The sequence below is a fragment of the Polyodon spathula genome, chromosome 2 (assembly GCF_017654505.1).
Source record: "Polyodon spathula isolate WHYD16114869_AA chromosome 2, ASM1765450v1, whole genome shotgun sequence".
Classification (NCBI taxonomy): Eukaryota; Metazoa; Chordata; class Actinopteri; order Acipenseriformes; family Polyodontidae; genus Polyodon; species Polyodon spathula.
Window position 1 is genome coordinate 54613940 of NC_054535.1, and position 15837 is coordinate 54629776.

Below are 15837 nucleotides of genomic sequence, written 5' to 3' on the forward strand. Positions count from 1 at the left end.
CAACAATGCATGATTTTGCATGACTGTGTCGTTCTATGCGGTGTCTATTTGTTAATGAGCCACCAATATACATATTGTGGTTGTATTAAGAATACTGTATATTTAAACAATGTGCACTTTTTGTTGTTTTATATTATAAGAACAACTGAGCGTGTTTCACAGCTCATGATGTTGTTTTCTTGCAGAATGTACCACTAAGGGAAGACAGAACGTGAAGTCTTATTCTACCAGAAGTGGTCCTCACTTGCCCACTGTCGTATCTTTGCCTGTGTGGGTGTGCAGCAAAGAAAGCATTCCAGCATCCGATTGGCTCTTTTCATATCACTGCTCAATACATAAGACATTTGTAATGTACTTGTATTATTGTATTGAGGTTTTTATAATAAAAGTATAACAGATTGTCTGCAGATCTAATACATTTTTAGAAAGCTTAGCAAGAGCAATGTGTTTGTCGGTTTGAAAAGGAGAGGGTTGTGAGAGTAACTCCATATATTTTACAGTAGTTATTATGGGGAACAAGTAGCATTTCCAGTAAATTACAGAATCAGATTGGTATAGACATTGTAAAAGCACAGTAACTTTGTTTTAATTCTGCAACAAAAATGCAGTCACTGCTCTATCAGATACAAATTTGGATGCAATTAAAATGTAGCTTTTATATTGGTTCCAGTGCATTTCTTACCAAAGATGTTTGGTTAGTGTAACCGGTAAATACAGTTGTTAATTGATTGAATAAGATAATGAATATTGCTTGGAATAAGACACATTTTTTTTATTGGCACTTTTTATTAAAAATTTAAAAAAGGCGGTTTTGACTAGGAGATAAAAAAAAAAAAATGAAAAACTTAATATCTGTATTGTAAAATACAGTACCAGTAAACAAATACTGTGCTGACAATTGTACTAAGAAATTATTGTTGGAGATGACATGGATAATTATCCAGAAATATAATGAGGGTGGAGAAATATTATGGGTCATTGTTGAAGACCCATCTTTTGGCTGGGGTGCACATTTCAGAGGACTGAACCTTTTTTTTTTTGGCTTAATCTTCAATACTTTTTTTTTTTGTTTTCCCCTTTCAGAATTTTAATGTAGAAGCGTAGAGCTTTAGTTTGTTTCAGAAAAACACATCACTTGTTTAATGTAGACCAAGGGTGACCAATTCCTTTCCTGCGATGGCCATCCCATGTCCAGTTTAATAGGAACAATTAACTATGTTAGTGCCTGGATGGAGGTTGAATTGTGTTGAAACAAAGACTTGGAGGACCACTTTAGCCCACCAATGATATATACCAATTGAGTACATTTGGTTTTACTCCAAATTATGTTTTGGTGATCTTAAACATGTGATCATGGTACACTGTAGCTTTAAGCAGAGTTGTTTTATTTAAAGAATAACAAAGAAAAACACAAAATGGGAAGTGGTTGTCTAAACAGTTTTCAAAGCTAAGAACCCTTTTCAGGTATAGACAAGTTGAAGCATGTCACATTGTTATTGAGAAGCTTTAAAATTGTTTTTTCAGCTACATTTGCAGTGTGTTTTTAATGTGAAAAGCTGAAAAATCCTAAATCGCAGTGTTTGAGTGTTTAAATGAGGGATGTTATTAAGGTTGTGGTCATAGGCAGTCTAGTTTTAGACATGTCTCAAGGATGGGGGTGGGGGATGTTCATTATATGTGCTATATGAACCTTCCTTTGTTACAAAGATGACATGACCCCCCCCCCCCCACACCCAACCATTTTCTGACCACTGCCTAAAATTACATTATCAATAGGTAAAAAAAAAAGTTTGTGTCTACTGTAGAATGCTGCATCGTTAAGTTGTGAAATCCTGTTTCATGTTTTACATATTTATGCTTTTAGCGGTATGTGTTATGTACACAGTATTATCTATTTTTATATTATTTAATTTGGAGTTGAAATGCAACCTTTTTTTGCCAAAATAAATTGTAGGCTTTTTCTCTCCTTGTGTTAATGACAGTGTAAAACATACATGTGTATGCCTTGTCAAGAACAAAAACGAATAAACCCACTGCATTACAACACTGTCATGCTGGTATACTATCTGTAGTAATAATAGTCTCGTCAGCTGTGTGTTCACACTGCACTTTTAATTTCTTAAAATAGATTATTTCACCAGTTCAGAATACTTGATTGATAAATAAAATAAAAAATTCAAATAGATGTATGCATGGATGCCTCCACTACTGTATATTCCCTTTGTGCAAGAAACTATTTCCTTGTACAGGGTAACTGAATTAAATAAACATTAGCACTTACACAAATCATTTTCTATATAGTACAACTCATACTCCAAAAACAGGCAAGTACAACTGAAATCAAGTCTCCAGTTGTAGTTTAAGTCTACTGTCTTAATTAATACAGCCATATTTGCAGTCTGAATTGACAAGTGTTTTCTTTTTCTGAATATCATAGTACATGTAGAAGTGGATGACTCCAGACTATCCACTCTAAATACTCAGTAGTCTTTGGTTACATGCAGTAAGGCGGCAGTAATGTACATTACTCCCAAAATGTTCATAACAGCAGTAATACCTATCGGATAAAAACGTTTTACATGTAATCCTAAACTTAACAGCTCAAGCAAACTATGAGTGGAGAGGAAATCACTTTTATTTTTTTAACAAAGCCATTTTTGTAACTTCTCTTTTGAAGACATGTTTGCACCAAAAAGTATGTGTGTCAATAGCTGGCATGGTTGTAAATTAAAAATTACAGCTATCAATGTGAGAGAGGTTTCTGACCAGTCAGCTAAACATTACTTGAAACCGGAAAAGTCTAGTGGCTACTGTAAAGGACCCAAAGTATTTTACCAATTAAACATAGCATTTTTTTTGTTTTATTTATGATTCTTGATGGTAAAGATGATGAAGTTGCAATCTTTTGAACCCCCTCTATTCCCAATGTGTTTGTAACTTTGGGCTTTTGCTGTAAATGTTTGCAGGTTTATTCTATATTTTTTGGCTGAAAAAGTTTACTCATCAAACTTTAGACGTATATACTCATGGGAAAACTCTGGAACATTCACCTTTTTGTTTTTAATCAAAATATTTTAGAAATAGAGTAAACTACAAGCATGTTCATTGTCCTTGCTGTATAATCTTCAACTACAAGATCCAACTTCTTTTTAAAACTTTGTACACCTTGGTAAAATATTCTTTTAATTACCAGGCCCCACCCATCTCCCTTTCCCAAAATAATTCAGAGTAGCTCCAGTGTGGGTGTTTTTTTAATATATATTCACTGCTCACTGCTTAGTGTGTAGTGTAAGTGCTTTCACTAGTACTGGCAATGTAATATGCTATATGCTGTGTGTGTGTGTGTGTGTGTATATATGCACATAGGGTAACCTGTAATGACATGCCTTTCCTCAGGTCCCTACTGGCTTGTTGAGTCGAGTTGCTGATCTTGACTTGGGGCCCACATGGTGCACTACTTCCAACACCTCACTGCAGTACAGGGACTCTTACTTGTCAGATGCCCAACGAGTCCAGGTTCAGACTCTACCTTGCCTCCAAAGTTAGCATATCTAACAGCTGCTGTTAAAGATTGTAGGGTGTAAAGTGGTGATGGGCTTGACAGCAGGAAAAGAGTTACCAGTATGAGGTAAAAAAAAAAAAAAAAAAGTGTTGCTATCTTCCAGTACCATCTTGTAACTTGAAATAAAACACCTTTTGTATGTAAGAAAACAATTCAGAAGCCTTTATTTATTTACAAAAGCTTTAAAACAAATACCCCTTTTATTTTGCATAATTTCTGTTTTTAAAAGGGATCGCCAAATTACTAAATTGTAATTTCAAGCAAAAACAAAGACTTATGTACATTGTACAGTTTGAAGAGTTTTTCAGGTTCATCCTAACCAATTTGTAATTTCCTGGAGGTTTAAATGCAATTCACATTTTCAGGCAAGCAATTGCTATTTAATAATATAGCCATCCTGTTCAATGAACATGCAAAATAAATATACTGCATAATAATACAAAAATATGTAATAATAAAAAAAGCATTGCACAGTGAACTGTGCTGCATCAAACCAGCATTACCAAAAAAAAAAAAAAAAAAAAAAAATCCCCAGGCAATGTCATGCTCAAGTTGGTTAAGATCTGATCAGTACGGATCTCTAAATTAATAAAAACTGTAGTTTGTTGTTTTTTTTTTTTTCTGTAAAACACCACGAAACTCAAACCAATTTGTTTTCTTTTAGTTTTTAAATTCAATTTTAAAAAGAATTTGTCAGTTGAAACTGAATTTTGAAATCGCCTTGTGCAAGTGTTTTAGCAAATTCAACTGGTAAAATCAGTACAACAAATACAAATGGTAAAATCTGGGATAAACCATACAAGTTATGAAATATAATAAAAGGTGTTTAGTATGGTGGGGAAGGGGCCACGGGACAGGGGCATCAAAAATCAACCATACTTGTCATGGTATTACCTGGAATGACTATACAATGCCTGTAAGTGACTGGGTTTTTTAGCAGTGTTAAGATGGTTTACAATCAACACCTTAATCTGACAGCGCAATGTACAAAAACAGCATAAGCAGCTTATTTACTTTGTTTAAGGCTGAACTGTGTAAGATAGGGTTATCTAAAAGCTTTAGTAGTTTTCTTTCCCTGTAAACATAAATAAATAGTACTATGGTAGAAAAGGCAACACAAGCAAAAATGGTGCAAAACTGTTACAATTTATCTTATAAGAACAAACAGCCAAAACTTTTGATAAAACTGAATATCTGGATTGATCTCTAAAGTGCAAATTTCCATGGTCCACATTTTTGAATTACTAAAAATCCCACTTTTTAAGCGCTACACATGAATGATCAGCCAATTCATTCTGCTTACACAGACGAGATATATGAAATTACTTGAGTATTTAGTCGCTACAGTAAAATTTCCCTTGTCGCCATCAGTTTCTTTTTGTTAGTTTTTTTTAAAACTTAGCAAAATTTAACTCCAAATTGTTTCAGTACTAAAGCTAGAATCTTCAAGATTTGGTGCATGTCACTGACATAGAAAGTCAAGGGAAAGAAAACAAGCAATGACAAAAACAAAAAGGCCTTGTCTCTCAGGCAGAGAAAAAAAATAAAAAACAGGCCCAATGTTCATCTGCTTCATCGTGTCATGACTGCTGTTTATTAGCTTCTTCCTCATATGCATTGCCTGTGCCATTTTGAACATAGGGTGAACCAGTACCAAGGCCATACAAGTGACCACAGTATTTGGCATCATCAATGTGATCCTCAAAGAACATCTGGGGTGGAAAAAAAAATCACCACAAGATATAAATTGTTGCAGAGTATGTAAAGTTCTAAATACAAGACTGACGAACTGAGACTTTCACATACCTCTCTCATTTTAAAGAAGGCCATGCCTGTCAGTAGAGAGTCTGAGCCAGCCTGGTGCTGTGGCCCTATTCTCTCCAATTCCAGCTGTTCAGCTACTTCTTGCAAGCCACCCTGTCAAATACAGCAGATCAGCACTTCATCGCAAGATGTGGTAAAAGGTCAACATTTCTCAGACAATACACATGTATTGGTTACATTACTTTTTCACATTGCAGTCTTTATAATTGGTATTATATGACAAGTAGAATCTCTGGCATTCATTTTCATTGACTTTCAATTCCTGCAAGTACAGCACAGTTTTAAAAAAAAATATGCCATAAGCTAGAATCTTCAATGTGGTACATTTCATAAAACAAAAACCCTAACAATGGTCAAGGCAAATGCCACACACCTTGAGGTTTTTGCAGCTCTTCATGAGATACTTCACATCATATATGACAGGAAAGAACAAACGGAGGATCTCAAAAAAATCCAATTCCTCTTCTGGCAAGTTGGAATTTGTTAGGATTTTGATTAGGTATCCAAAGTCATAGCCACTGCAATTACATAAAACATAAGCTATTAAAAAAAAAGCAGAACTAAGTGTTATCACAATTAGATAAGCCATTCTCTAGACAAGCACAAATGAAAGTATGACAATGTGACAGACATCAAATGATTCTTGGTGTTAGATCTCCCTCCCGACCTGTGAGGGCGCTGTGTAAAGGGAACAGTACCCTGGACTAAACGGCATGACAATTTATTCCCGTGGATAGGTGGAAGTCGGCCAGCTAGAAAAGGTGCGGGCCTACGGTACCCGAACAGGAAACTAGCATCTGCGGATTGGAGAAGCGGATGCGCTCGTTAACCAAGGGGTCATGAGGGTGGGTATAAATAGGGGTCGTAGCAAAGAAATCTGTTCCTTTGTAAATGGTTAGAATACAACCTAAAAGGAGACCCTGCACCTGTGAAAAACAACAGTGTTGTGTTTGTTAGTTTGTCTTGTAACGCTGTCTGTTTTTGTCATCTACTAAGAATACTAACACAACCCAGAGCTGTAGTCGCAGGCCAGCAACAAACCCGGACACCAGCACTTCCCTGTTTTCACAACGATCTTTTCACCACAAATGGCTAATAAAACTGTGTTTGTGTTCTGTGTTACTTGGGGGTGAGGAAAGAAACTGGATTTTTTGGTTTCAGGTCAAACCCGCGGATTACAAACTGAGTCATACACACCGCTGTATCACTTCCATCATTTATTATTTACAGGTGTTTGCCATATGGCTCTGGACAATAAGTACTCAAACACCTTTCACTGTCTGTCTGTTTATTCAGCACTGTATCACCTGTAACCACTCACCACCCTGTATATATCTGAAGTCAGATGGACAACCAACTCCTTCTAACCCTAGATTATGATGCTCAATTGCATATGCCGGTGCCATCTTTATCAAGTTTTTAGCATGTGTCAAGAGGGATGAGAATGTGAACTTGAAATAAATTATACTACTGCAGTGGTTCATGAAAAATCAAGAACTGACAGTTATCTGTAGGTGTCAGTGTGTGAGCAGTAGTAACATGAGGAAATAAACCTACCTATGGAAAGACAGCCATTTGACCCCTTCACACAGTACCACACCAGAGGTCATAAGCAATTCTGCAAAGTAGAGTGTTTCAATCCCCTCTTCCTCGTGTTTTTTAAACTGGATGCCAGATGTTGTTAGCAGTTCTATGGAGTCCTGAGCGTACATGTCCTCCCTAAACACAAGAAAAGTTAAGACTTGATCTCAGAAAGCCCAGTTTATGTCAAGTTACAGTAATCAGTTTAATAGACAAGGAAAATACTTCATCTAACATTTATTTTAAAATCGATCTATATATAAAAGAGCTACAGGGTCTTCTGGTTTTTGTTTCAACAGACCTCAGTTACATAATTGAACCAATTATTGGCTTAAATAGTCCAGATTAACATGTGTTCCAGATCTTTAGCCACTGATGATCTCAAGACACCTCTAAAACTTGAAGGATTGGGGCTCTCCTGGAGCACGATTGGAGACCCTGGAGTTACAAGATCAGTTGCCAAGCTCTGCCTTGGCTTGACTTGGTCTAACTATCCCTGTAGTAAAATGAAATTATCAGGATCATGGGCTCCTACTTGGACCCACTGTTTAGAATTAAAAAAAAAAAAAAAAAATATATATATATATATATATATATATATATATATATATATATATATATATATATATATATATATATATATATATATATATATATATATATACATATACATATATACACATACACACACACACACATATTATTTATCTAGTTTTACATTAACAGATGTTTTATCAATATCTAGACATGTTGGAAAATATGCAGAGTAAAATTGGTTAAATGCATCAATGAACAGATACTGATATTCAAATACTAAATAGTACCTGGTATAATTGATTTGCAATCTGTTTTAAGCACACATCACTGGGTACATATAACATATACTGTACTTCTAAGGATATACAAAAAAATCCTCCACATCATTCATTTTCTCTCAAAAATGACAATATTTAAAAAAAAATACATGCAACAGATAACAATCCAGCACACATAGTACAATACATAGCTACAGTGCCTATAGTAAGTCTACACCCCATTTCAAAATGTTTACCTTTTGTTGTCTTATATCCTGGAACTAAAATGCATTAAAATATATATTTTCATTTATCTACACATCCTACCCCACAACATCCAAGTGAAAACAACATTCTAGAAATTTGTAGAAAATTAATTAAAAATAAAAACTGAAATAGCTTGGTTGGACAAGGGTCCTAATAGCAATCCTAAATTAGCTCAGGTGTAACCAATCACCTTCAAAAATACACACCAAGTTAAGCAGCCTCCACTGGTGTTAAATTGTAGTGATACACATGATTTCAGGATAAATTCAGCAGTTCCTGTAGGTTTCCTCTGCTGGGTAGTGCATTTCAAAGCAAAGACTCAACCATGAGTACCAAGGCACTTTCAAAAGAACTCCAGGACAAAGTTGTTGAAAGGTACAGATCAGGGGATGGGTATAAAAAAAAAAAATACTAAAGGCCTTGAATATCGCTTGGAGTACAGTCAAGACGATTGTTAAGACGTGGAAGGTGTATGGCACCACCAAGACCATGCCTAGATCAGGCAGTCCCTCCAAACTGGATGACCAAGCAAGAAGGAGACTGATCAGAGGCTACCAAGAGGCCAATGGCAACTTTAAGAACTACAGGCTTTTATGGCCAAGACTGGTCAAAGTGTGCATGTGACAACAATATCCAAAGCACACCACAAATCTGGCCTGTATGGTAGGGTGGCAAGAAGGAAGCCATTACTCAAGAAAGCCCACCTTGAATCCAGTTTTGAAGTATGCAAAAAACACTCAGGAGATTCTGTAGCCATGTGGTAAAAAGTTTTATGGTCTGACAAAACTAAAATTTAACTTTTTGGACTAAATGCAAAGCTTTATGTTTGGCGCAAACCCAACACAGCGCATCACCCAAAGATTCTCATCAGCTGAGACTGGGGCACTTGTCAGGGTAGAAGGGAAAATGTATGGAGCAATGTCCAGAGAAGTCCTTGAGGAAAACATGCTGCCCTCTGCAAGAAAGCTGAAACTGGGACGGAAGTTCACCTTTCAGCATGACAACGACCCAAAGCACACAGCCAAAGCTACACTGGCGTGGCTAAGGAACAATAAGGTAAACGTTTTGAGTGGCCCAGTCAGAGCCCCGACCTAGATCCAATCGAAAATCTGTGGCATGACTTGAAGATTGCTGTCCATCAACGCTCCCCAAGGAACTTGACAGAGCTTGAACAGTTTTGTAAAGAAGAATGGTCAAATATTGCCAAATCTAGGTGTGCAAAGTTCGTAGAGACCTATCCCAACAGACTCAGCTGTAATTGCTGCCAAAGATGCTTCCACCAAGTATTAATTCAGGGGGGGCTTATCCAATTATGATCTTTCAATTTCATATTTTTTATATAACTTTTTTCCCCTTAACAGTATGGAGTATGGTGTGTAGATAAGTGGAAAAAAAATCCTCATTTAAATGCATGAAACTCTGAGGCACTGACACAACAAAATGTGAAAAAGTTCAAGGGGGTGTAGACTTTCTATAGGCACTGTAACTGATCCATATGCCCCATTACATTTACAACTCTACCCACCCCTGGTTCAATAGCATTACAACTCCAAGCTGCCATGCTTAAACTGCAAAACAGAAAGAAAGTTTGGTGCTTACGTGAGGTTAAATTTAAAATTTAACTGCCATGTTGAAGTGCCAGGAGGGTATTCGCCCTGTTCATTCATGAAAGTCAGGCCTAATTGGATTATCTTTAACAAGTCTACATTACATCGAAGTAACTGGTACTGGTAGTCAGCATTGCTTCTGAATTCTCCGATTGGTCTTGCTACTACACCTGGAAACTCTGTGTCCTACAAAGAAATATATAAAATATATTTAAATGTATTTGTTATTTAAGATTACAAAATAACAGTAAGGCATTTTGTAAAAACTGACAGTCATTGACTGTTCTACATGGCGGTCACATGTGTTTTAAACAAACTAAAAATGTGTTGAACTCTGCAGCAATCCCTGCTCAATGAAAAGGGGAGGATATTTTTCACAAGCTGTCAGTGCTTGCTCCCAAATTACCAGCAAGCACTTGTCCCATCAGAACAGGACACTTTTCCAAGTTATTCCCATCTGTCAGTAACATAGTTCCCGCTGCCACAGCTGTAAGTAGAAATTAGATCTATCAGTATTATGAAAAACTACATCGCCATGTTTACATATATAGGTCCAGATTTAGATACTAAATAACTTGAATAAGAATTTAACAGCCAAGTTAACATAAGTGGTTATCTAGATACATGTAAAAATAGAAGTGCAATATACTGTATATACTTTACGTACAGATAGACCAACAGGTATCTCCTGTTCTGCATGCCCAGATTATGATACTGTTAAACTCACAACTAGATAAACAGTGCTCTACGAATTTAAATACAGTAGTATAATGGATGATATTCTCAAACAATTTTCACTTCATTGTTGGGGGGATGGGGAACACCAATTACAATCACAAAAAGGATATAAAAAACCCAAAATAAGTATATTTTTGTTTTAAATATGCTGCTTATGCTATCACACAATTTATATTTTCCTTTTACAAATAAGCCCATTGTTACTTCCTGAAAATATTGTGCCAATGCCAACTTGGAAAATACCAATATTCAGGTGACCAGATTTATCAAGGACGACAATGGTACTTTTTACTAAGTGATACAAAAAAGATAACAGCTTTGATGCATATGTGGGCCCTTCCAATAACACAATCACGTGAAGGTTTGAAACACAAGGATTTTTTTTTTTCTTAAATAATGACAAATTTTACAGTGGAGTAAAAGCCTAACCGATCTGGTCCTCTACTTTGTATTTATAGGGATGAAGAAAGAAAGAAAAAAAAAAAAACAGGCAATTGCTGGTTTCATTCAAAGCGAGAGAAAGAAAAAAAGAAAACAGAAATCAAGTGAATCAGAGATGGGTTAACCGTAATTTCAAAAGGAGAGTTTGACAAGATAAACTTTTTGGGGGGATACCAACTGCCAATGCCGTACAATGAATCAGATCAAATGTAACTTGTACTTCCTAGTTGACAATATGCAGTTTAAAGTAAATAGTGGTTTAATATGTGCCTCCAGTCCTTCTGCATATATCTGAAACAATAGGTCTATGGGTAAAACGGCTTGTCTAGTTCTAAAATACGCTTCTTCAGTAATTTAGGCAATGCTAACACAAGGTTGCCTTGCCAAGTTTCAAGTGGAATGCTAAAGAACATACCTGTTAACAATCATCTACATTATGAAGAACATATTGTTAACCAACAATTAGCATACTTTATTTTTAATTTTTTACCACAATTACATTTCAGTCATGACACACAAAAAAAGGCCTTACTGACACTATTTCTTTGATGATGTCAACAACGATGCCAGGGTCATTGCTTTGACACAATTGTACACAATTACAAACAAGACAAATACAAAGCACAGGGTACTGTTTAAGTTTTATTTAAATGTGTACTTTTATTTACTTCTGTAGTCCTGTCATTGTTTATTTTGTACATTTAAAAAATGCATTTGTTTTAGTAATCTTTTTATTTTTTTATTTTACATTTTATTTATTAGAGGATTCCTCTCTGACAGAAAAGATGGAGAAAAAGTTTACAGGGATAAGAACAAGACCAAGGGTCTTACTGAATAATGAACAGTGCTTCAGACAGTATGCTAGATAAAGAAATAATTAATTACCTGCGCAGACTGCTACAGGAACAGCTACTGTACAACCTTCCTGTAGATGTAGTCACATATGTTCTGTTCATAAAAAAATGTATCTTGTTTATTCCTCCTTGTTTTATTCTGTAAGGGGATTGCTCTGGCTACTACTGACATTATGTGGTATAAGAAATTAAGGGCCCTGTTTTGAATCAAGTATAAGAACAAATGGAAGCTATGAGAACTTAGTTGCATAATGTTTTTATTTATTTTTTTTACTTTAACTTGGTAAATTTATTTTTTTTCTTTACATTCGTGTAAAAATAGTGCCCTTAATGATGTAGACAGCTGTTTTGGCGAATGCCACCTTCAGTGTTGAGCGGTCATCCGTTTTTGTGTTGCTGCTTTTACAGGTACTTAGAATGGATATGGTATTTGGCCACTCCACGTGAGAATTATTGAATAGACCCCATATAGATTTTTGGGTTAAATGGTCAACAAATGCCCCAACCTCATTTATTTTTCATTATTTGAAAGTAGATTTCTGGGGAAACACTGCACAGCATTTTTTTTTTTTTTGTAGGCCAGACCCACTTAATACTTTTGGCATAATTAGTGCTACTGTAGTTTTCTTGGTTTATCATTATGAGACAACTGCAATACAGGAGGAAAAGTAGATAGTCTTTGGTTTTAGCCTCTACAAACTAAAATGGAAGCCTTTTCTGCCATATAACAAGCCTGTAAATCCATTAATATTGCCCCCTAGATCGTGCACAGTTTTAATTTGTAACAATTTCATAGAAATATATTTCAGAGCTTAGCAAATCAGTATATATATATAAGTTTGGATAGTGCAGTGACATGTCAATAAGCTATTATTTTGCCTGTTGTAAATAAAGACCTTTTTGAAAGTAACTACAATGCAACAACATCATCATTCTTACTGAAGGTATAGAAATTTAAAATTTGTTTCGTTTTGCTGGCTATTTTCACCTTGACTCGAGTGAAGCAACTTTATCCAGCCATGACCCACCACATTATAAAACCACCTGCCTCTGCCTTACATAGATGGGATCCATATACCTGCGGCACAGGAAGTGTATTTATAGTGTGCTGGTTGTACATATTGGCTGCACCCGAGTCAAAGTGAAAATAAAGTCTAGCAAACTTCACGAAATTCTAAAGGCAGAATGTTTTTACCAATTACTTTTTTTTCCACCTTGAATTCTTTAATGACTCCAAAACCAATCTGTTCTTAAGCTGATGTATTCTTACACCCTCTCACACTGTACAGCAGGCTCTCTCTCTCTCTCTCTCTCTCTCTCTCTCTCTCTCTCTCTCTCTATATATATATATTACACACACTACAGTATATACATACATATACATATATATACACACACACATATACACACACACTATACACAGTGACCAATGAAGCTGATGCTCCAAGGGTTATCCTGTATAACATTAAATAATCAAAAACAACTTCTGAACTTACCATTGCAACGTAGTTATATTTATGAATAACTTGGCGGATTCTCTTCAGCTCCTCCTCTAGGTTGCAAGCCCAGACCTCGCAAATTCTTTGGTTATGATCTACAGTAGCTGCTGGCATAATGCCACATTTAAATGCAAGGCATCAAAAACAACACACTTGCTGGTAGGGACAGTTTCATAGAATTGTAGGTCTTGTTCCTTATCTTTTTACCTAAAAATGGAAACAATGAGCATCAAACTGTGTAAAGTAAAACAAAATGTCTAAACTATGGCCAGGTGCATTGCAACTGATATAACGCTTAAACAAATTAAAAGTACAGTCAATTCTCGTTAAAACAAAGTCGGATTAGACGAATTGCCTCATAGTGTGATTTTAATACAAGGTCCAGGGCAGATTTGGAAGTCGCTTATTGTAAATTAATTCTTATAACATGACCTAATTTCACACAAATTTGAGTACACATTTGGAGCCCATCCATGGAAGAAAAAAACAAATTAAACTAAACAAGTGTAAAGAATATTGGGAAATGTATTAACTTGCATCCAGATTAGTGCCTCTGTTCTGTATTTTAGTGCTGTTTGGGGACTACAGATCCGACGTTGCATTTCGAGTGGTCATAGTGCTCACGCAAAAACGTGCACTACCTTGCAGACAAAACGTAGAGGTGTTGAAAGCAGTGGTTAATGCACCACAGTACAGGAAAAAGATAGATGTTGCTGCAGATTTTAAAACATTCCTGTGAACACTGTCAACCATTCTGAAAAACCTGGATATAATACAGGCCTATGAACAGCAAATGGTGGATGCAAATCATCAGTGTTTCCGATTTGGTCGAAACCCTGATGTTTCCTTGCTTTTGTGGTTTAAAAATTCCTGTGACCAGTCACCGAAACTGCAGATTTCAAGTGTAGTTCATTGCAATGTATACCTTTTACAAGTTCACCTACAGCTGTATTTTCAATAAATGCACAGTACTTTTAAATATATAATACTTTCTGTACTGTAATTGAAATTTGATTTCAGTGTTACTGTAACTTTAACAAAAAACAATACACTTGTTTATTTTAAAACAATGCTAAATTGTGAAGAATTTCCTTTAATGCCCATGAAAATAAAAGGTCTTCTGATTTCTTACCCAATTTGGAACCAGTCCCTTCTAAATATTCTAAATTATTTTAAGGTTCATATGATTTCTTGTCACTGATAATATATCTTTCTTTTTTGTTTCCATCGTGTCCATGTTGAATTCACAATACAACTGTACATCATACAGATAAAATGAATGTTGTACAAGTTGTAACTAAAGAAACACCCAAACAAACAACATTCAAGCTTGTGAACTCACACCATTTTGTTAGGGTCACTGTCCTGTATTGAGTTAACACCTGTCAAACTAGGTATGTTTAAGACATATTGCATAGACTCTTGGTTTGTAACAACATTAAATGTATCAATTTCTATTGAAATCAATATATCCAAATCATCATACAGTACTGTATGTTGTCCCCAAAATACAGTATGACAGATGCACCACCATGCATCCGTTCTAGTGCACTGGGTCTAGTCAAGTTTGACTTTGGCTACTCAGTGAACAGCTCCATGATTAGCAGTGGAGACATCTGTACTGTCATCTGTTGAATTATTCTGGGTACATTATGGTTCTCCAATAAATGTGCTAAATTAGTTGCCAGCACTTGCAGTTTTTAACTTTCTTCATCAACAGCCCCATGATGTAGGCTATATCAGCAGTTGAGACTGATCTGGGCAACAATCCACTGTATTTAAGTCTCTCCACATAACACTGTACATGTATGATTTTGTTTCTAGTTTTTAGTACTTATTTAGCCAATTGTGAATTAAACATTTAGAAATGACTCGATTTTGATAATCTATTTGAAAACACTGACTTCCCTAATATAATGCATTACATAGAAATTTCAATTTTAAACAATACTTTGAAAAGATGTAATACATGAAGAACTAATTGGTTATTTACTAATGTTTCTTTGTTACACACTTAATACAACACTTCAAAAACACGTACAGAACATGATATAAACAACTGTAAACCTCAGTCAGCCCAGTACACTGAACAAAACAGAACCTGCGCACCAGTGTTTTGACACACCTTGTCAATACGCGGTATGCACTACACTTGCTATAGTATAGTATCAAGTAGCAACAGCATAATATATCAGTGATTGTTAGAATTTAGCTGAAAACATTTACTTAAAATACAGCATTGTAAAGTAAACCATTAAGCCATGTTATTTACCAAAAGTATCTGATGATAATGGCAATTGCCTCAGTACGGTCTCAATAAAGATTGTCACCAAACAAACTGTCTGGTTATTAACCTATATTATACCTGCCACCCCACAGCACACGATATAGTCACTCACTTGCACCGGTTTGGTTCGTGGTAACGCAGTAACTGAGTTATTCACAACTGTAATTTACCTTTTTTTTCGAATTTAACTAAATGCTGCAATGCTTCAATAACAAATAATTACCTTGTTTAGAAAGGAGCGGGGCTTAAAATTTAAATGTTTAACAGTTTTATTTTATAAATAACGAATACAGCACACCGCTTCCACCTCTCAACTTCCATTACAGCCCTACCACTTAAACTGCTGACATCATCAAATCATGAGTAATGACCTTTCAACCCCG

General features: G+C 35.6%; 2 protein-coding genes across 7 annotated transcripts in view; one reads left to right on the top strand and one right to left on the bottom strand.

Moving 5' to 3' along the window:
• The window catches only part of zdhhc2 (zinc finger DHHC-type palmitoyltransferase 2), a 42541-nt gene extending 38924 nt beyond the window's left edge, over positions 1–3617 (top strand). For both annotated transcript variants that reach the window (XM_041225419.1, XM_041225429.1), the window contains exon 13: positions 186–3617. The gene's annotated coding sequence lies outside the window, so the exon portion shown is untranslated. The remainder of the gene's footprint in view (positions 1–185) is intronic.
• Positions 3618–5134: 1517 nt separating this feature from the next.
• On the bottom strand, positions 5135–15797 carry LOC121298343 (CCR4-NOT transcription complex subunit 7). Of its 5 annotated transcripts, XM_041225451.1 has the most exons (8): positions 13165–13253; positions 11700–11762; positions 10042–10122; positions 9628–9821; positions 6944–7105; positions 5760–5904; positions 5369–5479; positions 5135–5274 (listed from the first exon to the last, which is right to left on the bottom strand). In XM_041225451.1, exons 4-8 carry the CDS (start codon positions 9693–9695, stop codon positions 5143–5145), a joined length of 618 nt encoding a protein of 205 aa, XP_041081385.1. In that variant the 5' UTR covers positions 9696–9821; positions 10042–10122; positions 11700–11762; positions 13165–13253; the 3' UTR covers positions 5135–5142. The 5 variants fall into 5 exon arrangements, with proteins under 5 accessions (XP_041081385.1, XP_041081374.1, XP_041081389.1 ...); XM_041225440.1 differs by lacking the exons at positions 10042–10122; positions 11700–11762 and adding an exon at positions 15678–15797 and having other exon boundaries at positions 13165–13374; XM_041225455.1 differs by lacking the exon at positions 11700–11762.
• Positions 15798–15837: the final 40 nt, after the last annotated feature.

What these genes read in the sequence shown, in the direction of transcription:
- LOC121298343 (XM_041225440.1), bottom strand. Translation starts at nt 13,281, where the DNA reads ATGCCAGCAGCTACTGTAGATCATAACCAAAGAATTTGCGAGGTCTGG. An exon ending in AATTTTAAATTTAACCTCAC is followed by an intron (nt 7,106 to 9,627) that starts GTAAGCACCAAA and finishes TCTTGTGTTTAG; the next exon opens with GGAGGACATGTACGCTCAGG. An exon ending in CCTTCTTTAAAATGAGAGAG is followed by an intron (nt 5,275 to 5,368) that starts GTATGTGAAAGT and finishes TTTCCACCCCAG; the next exon opens with ATGTTCTTTGAGGATCACAT.